General features: G+C 46.9%; 1 protein-coding gene across 1 annotated transcript; it reads left to right on the top strand.

Moving 5' to 3' along the window:
• Positions 358–3425, top strand: LOC110433459. Its single transcript, XM_021455629.1, has 5 exons — positions 358–1170; positions 1339–1662; positions 1780–1998; positions 2095–2241; positions 2593–3425. The coding sequence occupies exons 1-5, from the start codon at positions 952–954 to the stop codon at positions 2971–2973; spliced, it is 1290 nt and encodes a 429-aa protein (XP_021311304.1). The 5' UTR covers positions 358–951; the 3' UTR covers positions 2974–3425.

The raw sequence follows: 11661 nt of genomic DNA, 5'->3' as shown, positions 1-11661 counted from the left end.
TTAATATCTTTATATGGACTCAGTAATACTACTACTAATTATAGCTGCTATAACTATCAGAATGAAACAGGCACTACTAATTATAGCTGTTAACTATTAGAATGAAACAGGCCCTAATTAAACAGGCTACCATTAAAGGAAGAAAAAAAAAACAGGCTACCCGGCATGAGCATGATGCCGCCGCTGGCGCCACTCATTGCATCGCGCCTGCGCAGCCGCAGCACTCCATTGCATGGCATGGGCACTTCCACACCTGGGTTTAGACGTAGTAGGGTTGGGCAGGGCGCCCCCTTCCTTCCTTTTTTTTCCCCCAAAAAAGCACACCCAGGCTACACACACTCTTCATTCCTTGACCGAGTAAATTATTCCACCTCCTCCTCCCAACTCAATTGCCTCATGCTGCAAAGCCTCATGCTTTGTCGGCCCCGGCCCGGCCCCCTATGGCTCATGGCTAACCTAACTGCCGGAGTCCTAGTAGTTTCTTCCTCTCTCTTCTATCTCTCTCGTCACCATGATCGATAAGCCATCCTAGATAGGTGGCTGCCAGCAGTGGCAGTGCTATGCTATATAGCGCCCCCGGTGTGCTCGCCTCGGGAGCGCCTTGGAAGCAGCAGCAGAGAACAGAGCAGAGATATCGTTGCGTAGAGGGAGGACGAGTGCTCCTTCTCGTTCGTCTTTGGCCAAAGCAAACGACGACCAACCGCGCGCACAGCCGGCCGGCGCCCAGCTCGATAATTTGTGGCGGCGGCGGCGGCAGCAAGCAAAGCAAAGCAGCAGTCACATACAGGCGGAAGCGAACCGGCCAATGTATTCTTCGTCGCCTGCTTGGGAGAAGAAGAAGCGCGTGAGCAGCCAAGAGCACAACAAGCCAGTCTTCTGCAACTGCAGAAGGTTTCACTACAAGCCGGTCATCAGCAGGTCGACGCCGCACTGACGACGACGACGACGACGATGGTGGCCTCCTGTTCCTATTCTTCGTCTCGCGCCGCCGCTGCCCGCCACCTCGTGCGCCTCCTGCTCGTCGGGCTTCTTCTTGCCGCCGGCTGGGGCTGGGCCACCGCGGCGAAGAACGACACGCAGACGTTCCGGCCCGGCGACGAGCTCCGGCGGTACAGGAAGGTGCAGGCGCTGCTCAAGAGGCTCAACAAGCCGGCGCTCCGGACCATCCAGGCACGTGCGTGCACCTCTCCTCCTCCTCCTCCTCCTCCTCCTCTGCTCTTGCCTGCATTGCTCTCCTCTTTGTTCTGTGCCTGTGTAGACTGTGTGTGCATTGTTTGCAATGACGACACTGACAGTGACCTCTGTTCCTCGGTTGTCGGCGTGTCTGTCTTTTTGCAGAGCCCCGACGGCGACCTCATCGACTGCGTGGCGGCGCACCTGCAGCCAGCCTTCGACCACCCAAGGCTGCGCGGGCAGAGGCCACTGGCGGACCCGCCGGCGAGGCCCAAGGGACTCCACCACCGCAGCCGCTTCCCCAGCAATGACACCACCGCGGACGCCGGCGTCCAGCTGTGGGCGTCGTCCGGGGAGGCGTGCCCGGAGGGGTCCGTGCCCATCAGGCGCGTCACGGAGAAGGACGTGCTCCGCGCCAGCTCCGTCAGGCGGTTCGGCAGGGCGCCCGCAGGCAGGGTGCGGCGCGACTCCGTCTCCGGCGGCCACGAGGTACGTCCAATCCCGCTTGCAGTTACAACAGCCTGACATCATTCGTTCATTCAGATCGAAGTCGGAGCAGTTAATTGATGGCTTTTAATTCGTCCCTGATGACGCGTAAAAATGCAGCACGCGGTGGGGTACGTGGCCGGCGACGAGTACTACGGCGCCAAGGCGAGCATCAACGTGTGGGCGCCGCAGGTGAGCACGGCGTCGGAGTTCAGCCTGTCGCAGATCTGGGTCATCGCGGGGTCCTTCGGCAACGACCTCAACACCATCGAGGCAGGGTGGCAGGTCAGCCCGCAGCTCTACGGGGACAACGCGCCAAGGTTCTTCACGTACTGGACGGTACTCATCAGCACCTTCTCCTCTGCTCAATTGCTCATCATGCATCATCTAGCTAGCATCTTGATCGAGTGTCTTGACTGCTCTGATGGCCTGCAGACGGACGCGTACCAGACCACGGGGTGCTACAACCTCCTCTGCTCCGGCTTCATCCAGACCAACAGCCGCATCGCCATGGGCGCCGCCATCTCGCCCACCTCCGCCTACAACGCCGGCCAGTTCGACATCAGCCTGCTCGTCTGGAAGGTACGTAGCCATCTCTCTCTCTCATGATCTCATCTAGTACGCGGTCCCCGCCGCCGGCCCTAGCTTGTTCAATGGCAACTCCGTCCGTCCCCTCTCCCCTGCACGGGGCGCAGGCGGCAGACAGCAGCACACGCCGCACATCATTGCATGCATTGCACTCCAGTCCTTGCTTTACTTTGCTTCCTCCTTTCGGCTTTTCAAGTGCACGGCTTTTCACATACATACAGGCTCGCATTAGTTTTGTTTTTCCTCTGTTTCATTCATTTGAAATTAACCTGAAATATATATATATATATATATATATATATATATATATATATATAACCTGCTTGCTTTCGATCTAAAAATCAGGACCCGAACCACGGCAACTGGTGGCTGGAGTTCGGCTCCGGCGAGCTGGTGGGGTACTGGCCGTCGCTGCTGTTCAGCCACCTGGCGTCGCACGCGAGCATGGTGCAGTTCGGCGGCGAGGTGGTGAACACGCGCGCGTCGGGTTCCCACACGGCGACGCAGATGGGCAGCGGCCACTTCGCCGGCGAAGGCTTCGGCAGGGCGTCCTACTTCCGCAACCTGGAGGTGGTGGACTGGGACAACAGCCTGCTGCCTCTCGCCGCCGGCTTCCACGTCACCGCCGACCACCCAAACTGCTACGACATCCAGGGCGGCGTCAACGCCGTCTGGGGTAACTACTTCTACTACGGCGGCCCCGGCAGGAACGTCAGGTGCACCTAGCAGAAGGCTAGAGAGCTCGTCTCGTCTTCGTCACGTGATGACGATGCAGCCATGCAGAGAGGAGGGCATTGGCAGCAGGGGAGGATATCAGGATACCAACAGACCCCTTTTTGCATTGCTTCTTCTCAAGACAAGAATCTACCAGTATCTTTCTTGGTCTGATTCTGGTCTTTTCTTTCTTGTTATTATTTTCTTTTTTTTTTCAATCCTTTCCCACCAAAGGTTAATTAATTTCTCAAAAGGGAGAATCATGTAGTTTTCTTTTTTTATTTTTCTAGTTTCTTGGTGGTCTGAAAAACAAAAGGGTCAAGAGTTCAGTGTCGTCAGTTAAACGTAGTCCAGTTCATCAGGTAGCGATGATCGATGGAGTTGTAATGTAAAAGCCCCCTGAACAATGTAGCCATGCAAGCTAGCAGTATATACATGCATTTCTTTACTCCTTTCCAGTTTTACCTTGCTTGCCTCTGACTCAAAGTCTTCAATAAACGATCATGAACAAAGAGGGAAAAAGAAGAAAAACAAAACTAGTAGCTTGTACCGCGCTTTGGACGCTAAGCAAACAGAGCCTCATGCAAAGTCTTGTCTTTCTAAATTCAAGCGAAAACAAATCAAGTACCTCGACCTCGAAAAATAAAACTGTGACCCAACATTTGAAGCTACTAGAAGCAATCAAACACCTCGGTGAAACAAAACAACCGATCGCGTTCGCGTCTTAAGCGAATAATGTTACTGCTGCAACGAGGAACAAGAAACTCATGAGACGACAGAATTAGTCGGAATGCCATGCATCCTATAAATATTTTGTAGCTAGAATCTAGAGCTGTACAGTAACCTGTAGGGAGCCGGGGTACACTACTGGAGTACAGTAGAATTTTCTCCTTTATTATCTTCTTTTATCTCCCAAGGCATTTGTCCCTTCCTTCACGTCCAAGTTACATCCATGCATGGATTCTGCAGTAAAGCGGAAGCATCTAATCCACCGATCCAACCATTTTTCCCAGCCTTCACATCACCCGGACCTGGACCACCTCACCATCCGGTCGGGTCTGCTCCCGTTCACTCCTACTGCATGTTAGACTATTTCCAACAATCGTTACTCAAAATAATACAAGACTCATTTGTCCTTTAGGTAGCGCTACAGGTAAAAGGTTCCATACCTGTTTTTAGTCTTCTCCAACAACAAGACCTAAAAGACAACACTCTCTGCAAATGGGTCTCGAGGAGAGAGGATACCCAAATTTGGGTTATGCCTCTCCTGATACCCAAAATAGGTCTTCTGTATGGGTACTCTGTTGAAGGCTATAGATATTGTGTTGGAGACCCATTTTAGGTTTGGGTTCCCAAATGAGTCTCCCTGTTGGAGATAGCCTTAGCTCCTCCTAGAATCTACAGCCACAGGTACGGTGAGAAGAAGCTAAGGAACATGACCGCCGCGCTGACCACCGAAAGCAGATGGTAGCCACAGGCATGCACCTTCATAGCCGCCAAGTCAAGAGTAGTGTTCGGCCAAGAAGAGAGAGCCGGCCACTGGGTCTTTCTTGGCCTTCTCATTCCGCTGCTACCGGGCGCGCAGCAGTGAGCAGCTTCAGGCCTTGCAGCGAGCCAGCGACCGTTTGTCCCTTCATGTTGGGCGGTACTAGTAGCATGCAGAGCATGTGGTCTGCTGCAATTGCAGTTGCAGTTCGACTGTCGAAGGCAATAACATTTCAACAAACTCGTGCCTGTCGACGGAGGAATTTAAGCATACCATTACAGCACTGCTTTCATTAGATTATATTACATGCAACATTCGGCATGCATGATGCATCGACAACCCGGTGGATAAAGAGGGCGGGAGACCAGGCTTCACCGCTGTGTCAGGAGGCAACAACCGTGTTCGGGTTGCCATAACCTCGTCGTACTAGCTAGAACCATGTTGTGAACTACAGTAATGAAGAAGGGAGAAAAAAGGACACCTAACCTGCTACAGTTTATCTAACAAATATTTACGGTGAGAGCGAGGCTCAGAGCAGGAGTAGGGCGGACCTTCACAGTAGAACAAAAATCTACAGAGACAAAGCTATTGGTGAACATGTGTTTTCCGTATAGTGACATGGTTAGGCAGGCATTCAGCACAGCCAGCTCAGCTGGTTTTCAAAGGACGCGGTCAACCGGTTATGTCGGTCGCGACTGGTCGCGTGCTCGGGGGAGTCCGGGAGTGCGTGACCCAGCTTCAGCTTGAGCATGTTTCTTCCTCACCTCGCCTTCCTCCTCGTGTCGGCCCTAATCCGCCTCACGCAGGGCACCACCACGTAGCTCTCGACGTTCGCCTTCACTGGCGCCATCCAGGTCGATCACCTACCTCATTGACGCCGTCCATGGAGCCGATCCTCGCCTCGGTACAGTTGTGGCTTCCCGACTGCTGGGCACGCTACGCTCAACCACCCCTTTTGGCATCAACTACACTTAGCACAAGAATGGGCCCAGGGAACTGCTGATGCTCGCACTCCCGCTCCACATCCGTCTGCTTGCCCGACGTAGGCTGCACGCGTATGGGTCCTCAACAGCTCTCTATCGCGTGGGAGAGGGAGAGGGAGAGGGAGAGAGAGAAGTGGGATGACCCATGTCATGCCATCTACGCTCCTTGTGACGGGACGCGCAATAGAGTTTGCGGTTTCAAAGTCGGCTTGGGTCGTGCGGTGGAGACCCAATCAAAATCGGTAAGCCCATTGCCACAATGCATGCTGGCCTGGATCAGTTTCCCAACCGTTCATCATCAACAATAGAATTCACTAGAAACCATTCCTCCATTTCTGTGACACCTGTGCCATTTGCATCGAATAGGCCACCATGGCGCATCCATGAACTAACGACCAGATTGTACACAAATCCGATAGTGCTCCATGGGGTATGGCTAAACACACACCAGTAGAAAGAGGGTCATTGCTGGCGCCCCCTTTTTATACCACAGGCGGTTCCAGTTACGACGCGCCTGTGGTATAAATCGGGCGGTGTCAGAGATTTTCGGCCGCCTGTGAAAACGTTTATCACAGGCGGTTGACTTAAGCAACCGCCTGTGTTATCCCTATATAAATACCCCTTCTTCCTCCCCGACCAGAACACAGTATCTCGCACCCACCTTCCATTGGGGGCGATTTTGGAGTTTCAGATTTCTCAAAATACAAGGGGGGAGGTTTTGATCTTTCATTTCTAGGAAGGAGGTTGCTAAAAGAGGTTAGTTTATGTCCCTATTGCCTCAATTTGCTCATTCTAGCTCAATTTGAGCCACTTTTTGATCTAGGGTTTCACCATGAGTGAGAGAGAAGAATTGCTAGCTTTTTGTCTTGATTTGTTGATATGGTTAGATGGGGTTGTTTAATATGGTTGATTAATGTCTCTCAACATGTTTGCTTCTCAATTTAGCTAGTTTTTACAAGATTAAACCAATGGTGTGTTCTTGTATATTTATGTAGAGAGATAATTGTTGATTTTTTTTAATTATTTGATAGTTAGGTTTTTTATTGTCACCTTCCACATCATCTATCTATTTATAATGAATGATGTATTTATATAGTTATGCTATACTTTGGTTTTCTAATTTATGTCTCTCTCTTTATAAATTTTTCAATTTATTTATCAACATGTATGTATGTTTTATGAGTGAGAGAGAAGAATAGCTAGCTTCTTGTCTTTATTTGTTGATATGGTTAGATGGGGTTGCTTAATATGGTTGGATAATGCCTCTCAACATGTTTGCTTCTCAATTTAGCTAGTTTTTACAAGATTAAACCAATGGTGTGTTATTTGTATATTTATGTAGAGAGATAATTGTGGATTTTTTTAATTATATGGTAGTTAGGTTTTTTATTATCACCTTCCACATCATCTATCTATTTATAATGAATGATGTATTTATATAGTTATGCTATACTTAGATCATTTTTTAATTATGTAACTTAGGTTTTTTCCTTTAATCTCAAGCTTAACCATAAACCCTAGCTAATAAACCCTAGATAAATCCTTTGTAAACCCTTAGATCATATGAATGGTGTTTTACAGGTAGTGATGGAGAGGTCATTTTGGATGTATAATTTATCAAGACTAGATCCATCATACATAACTGAGGTCCAGAGGTTTATTGATGCTGCTCAAAACCATGCTTCAAGAACAAGAAAGACACACATACATTGTCTATGCATGGATTGTAGAAATCTTGTTGTATCTGATGACATTCAACAAATCCTTACTCATCTGGTCCGTCGAGAATTTATGAAAGATTACTTGATTTGGACAAAGCATGGAGAGGGTAGCTCTGCGCCTTATACAACTAGAATTGTTGACGGGTTTGAGTTCGTACACGAGACACAACAACCTAATACCGATGGTCTAGCCACTGAACATGTTGTGCCAAATGTTCCTGATTATGGTTTTATTGGAGGAAATGAAGATGGCACCGAAACTAACATGGCTGCGGAAGATGCAGAATTTCTAGAGGCAATGTTGCGTCGTCATGCGGAAGATCCATCAGTGTTCTTCATGAAAGGTATGGAGGCCCTAATGAAGGCAGCAGAAGAGCCTTTGTATGATGAGTCCAAGGGTTGCACCAAAGAGTTCACGACGCTACGGTCTGTGCTAAAATTGTTGGTGTGCAAAGCTAGATATGGTCTTTCTGATGCTGGCTTTGATGCGTTCTTAAGCATTATCGCAGACATGCTTCCTAAGGATAACAAAGTGCCTGCTAACACATATTATGCAAAGAAGCTAATCAGCCCACTCACAATGGGTGTTGAGAAGATCCATGCTTGTAGAAATCATTGTATCCTATATCGAGGCGATGATTATAGAGACTTGGACAGCGGTCCCAAGTGTAGTACAAGTAGGTACAAGACAAATAAAGACTACATAGAGGAAGAGTGTGTTGCCTCTATGCCTAAGGGCAAAAAACGAAAGAAGGCCCAACAAAAGACCCAGAAGAGTAGTTCGAAACCCACCGGCAAAGAAAAGGAAGAAGTAGACTATTATGCGCAGAAAAAGATTCCTGCTTTGGTGATGTGGTACCTTCCTGTGATCGATCGATTGAGGTGCTTGTTTGCTAACCCAGAGGATGCCCAACTTATGAGCTGGCATGCTTCTGATGAGCACAAAGACGATGGGAAGCTTCGGCACCCAGCCGATGGCCAGCAGTGGAAAGATTTCAATGAAAACCACAAGGACTTTGCTAATGAACCAAGGAATGTTAGGTTCACACTGAGTATTGACGGAATGAATCCATGTGCTGAGAGGAGCAGCAAGCACAGCACTTGGCCAGTGATCCTCACCATCTACAACCTCCCTCCATGGTTGATGCAGAAGCGAAAGTACCTTTTACTAACCATCCTTATCTCTGGACCTACACAACCTGGAGTTGATATGGATATTTTCTTGGAGCCCTTAATGCAAGACATGAAGATACTATGGGAAACAGGTGTTCAAATATTCGACGAGTACCGCAAAGAATCATTCACACTAAGAGCAATTATCTTTGTTACGATCAATGACTACCCAGCTCTCTTTACATTATCAGGGCAGTTCAAGGGAAAGTTTGGTTGTGTGGTATGCATAGATGACACCGCTTACGTGTCCCTAACTGCATCTAAGAAGATAGTGTACATGAGGCACAGACGCTTCTTATCAAAAGGACACAGGTACCGGCTGAAAAAGATGGATAAGTACTTTGACAATAATAGTGAACTACAGACTACTGCTCCATCAGGTAACAGTAAAGGCCAAAGAGTTTTCAGCATAGTTAGCAAACTCAAATTTGTTTTTGGGAAGAAGACAAAAGATGGAAAACCAAGAAAGAATGTCAAGCCAGCTCCAGGGGCTACATTCAAGAAGAAGTCAATTTTCTTCGAGTATTTGGAATACTGGCCAGAGTTAGACGTCCGCCACGCGATCGATGGTATGCACGTTCAGAAGAACGTGTTTGAAAGTGTAATTGGCACCTTGTTGGACATGAAGGGCAAGACAAAGGAAGGATTAAATTCACGCTTGTACATGGTACAGTTAGGCATAAAAAAACAACTTCACCCTGTTAGGCTAGAAAATGGGAGGTACCACCTCCCGGCAGCAAGCTACAACCTCAACAATGAAGAGAAACATGAGATGTGTGTGTGGTTGAAGAAATTGAAAGTCTCATCTGGATTCTGCTCTAGCATACGGAGTATTGTGTCAATGAAAGACCTTACACTCACCAACTACAACTCACATGATTGTCATATCATATTGACTACTTTTCTCTCTATTGCCATTAGGGCTATAAACCCAGTGTGGATAAAGGTTGCTGTTACACGGTTGTGCTACTTCTTCAACAGGATCTCACAGAAGGTGATTGAACGTGATGAGTTGGCGTCTCTTAAGGAATTCGCAGTGGAGACAGTTTCACAGTTTGAGATGTGTTTCCCCCCAGCATTCTTCAATGTGATGGTTCACCTTATGGTGCACTTGGTTTCACAAATAGAGGCATTGGGTCCCATGTATTTACATGAGATGTGGACGTATGAACGCTTCATGTCAATACTAAATGGCTACGTATCAACTCGTGCGCGTCCAGAGGCGTCTATGGTAGAGGGGTACTTGACCGAAGAGGCCATTGAGTCCGGAGGTCCATTCTGCAATAGGGTCCTAAAAGACCAGGTTGCAATAGGTTTGCCTCCGTCACGACACGAGGGTAGGTTGAATGGAAGAGGTAGGATGGGAAAAAAAACATACGTCCTAAAAGATTACAATTCAGTCCTCGAAGCACATCACACCGTCCTACATCAGCTCTCGATAATGGAGCCTTTGATCAATCTACACATTGAAGAGCTTCAAAAACATAATCATGGGCACACAGATGAATGGATAATGAAGGAACATAAGAATCAGTTCACCTCATGGCTAAGGGAGCAGGACATTCCAGATGGGGAAACACTCGAGGATCGCACCATCAAGGTCTTGGCATCTGGGCCATCACGTCAGGTCACGACTTGGCAAACCTATGACATTAGTGGCTTCACGTTCTGTACCAAGTCCAAAGACCAAAAGAGCATGGCACAAAATAGTGATGTTCGATGCGACGCCTTAGACTCTGAAACTGGTGAGGAAACAACTTTCTTTGGCTTCGTTGAGGACATATGGGAACTAGACTATGGTACATTTCAAATCTCTGTATTTCGGTGTCAATGGGTTGAAGACAAACATGTCAAAGTGGACAACTATGGGATTAGAGTTCTAGATCTAAGCAAGGTAGGCTACAAAGATGATCCATGGATAATGGCTAACCGTGCTGCACGGGTCTTCTATACTGAGCAGGTCCTCTCTCCTAATGATAAGAAGAAAATTACGGACCATCCAAAGCACATAGTTTTTCCTGGAAAGCAACAAGCCATCAGAATTGATGGTGTATCTGACTTGGATGAATTTAACCAGTTCAGTGACATGTCTCTCTTTGTAGACGACCATCCAGTAAAGATAAGGAATGTTGAGCGAAGCATTCCACAGAGCTCGTTGCCCTGGGTGCGTCACGATGGACAGGGAAGAACAGTAGCTGCCTAGATTTTATTTGTCATTTGCCATGTAATCTATTTATGATAAAATGTGTACCTTATGCTATGTGCCCTTTTAGGGTTACTAGTGCCATTGATGTCGTATTGGTCTCAAACTTTTACTAAGGGTTACTAGTGCCATTGATGTTCAATCCACCAAGTTTGGGATTTTTCTGATGTGGTTTGTTACTTTATCCGGTTTAATTGAATTTCCGTGCGACGTCACCCACTAATTAGCGCTTGAACTAAGTCTACCCCTGAAATGACTCCAAATGGTGCCAAACTTCTCCACAGGGTCTTATATACCATAGGAAATAAAACTTCCTTGTGGTTGGTGGAAAAACCTAGTGGGATCTAGGTGTAGTCCACCATTTTTCATCTCATTTAGCACAAAGAAAAATGTAATAATAGCTTGCATGACCAGAAAATACTAAGATGTTGTGTGGGGCTATCATTTGAGTGTAGAAGCTTGCCAAAAAAATTTCAAAACATTTGGAGATAGGCATAACATACATGCTTCACAAACGTATAAGAGTCATTCCACCGAACTATGCTCAAACATATGGGTTGCTCATATTTATATTGTCAACGATAAATTACACAAAGGAATATATTTTTTATAGCATTTACACACTACAATAAAGCTAACAAAATTGGATTTACATTTTTATGGTATTCCTAGAATTATTTATGTATTAAACAAGATATGAGGCACATATTCAATTTAAATCATTTTAAATAAAGCTGCATATAAAAGTATTTGAAATATGAAATTTCATATTTTTAACATGTAGATCTACTTAATAGAAACACAATAAACTTTTTTTCACTACATTTGGACCAATATTTGATAAGATATGATTTTTTGAAGCTTTTAAAATAATTCTGCAAAAAAATTTAAAAACTAATTGAAAATCATTTCTACTGGCGGCTCTTCTAGCCAACCGCCTGTATAAAAGCATTTCTACAGGTGGTTGACATAGCCACCCGCCTGTAGAAATGCATTTCTATTGGCGGGTGGTATTGACCACCGCTTGTAGAAATGGTTTGTACAGGCGGTGGTCAATACCACCCGCCACTAGAAAATGGCTGCGGTATATATTGAGGAGACTGAAATTTTCCTAAGTCACAAGGCGGGCCAGTT

The sequence above is a fragment of the Sorghum bicolor genome, chromosome 3 (genome assembly GCF_000003195.3).
Source record: "Sorghum bicolor cultivar BTx623 chromosome 3, Sorghum_bicolor_NCBIv3, whole genome shotgun sequence".
NCBI lineage: Eukaryota > Viridiplantae > Streptophyta > Magnoliopsida > Poales > Poaceae > Sorghum > Sorghum bicolor.
This window is presented reverse-complemented; position numbering and strand designations above follow the sequence as displayed.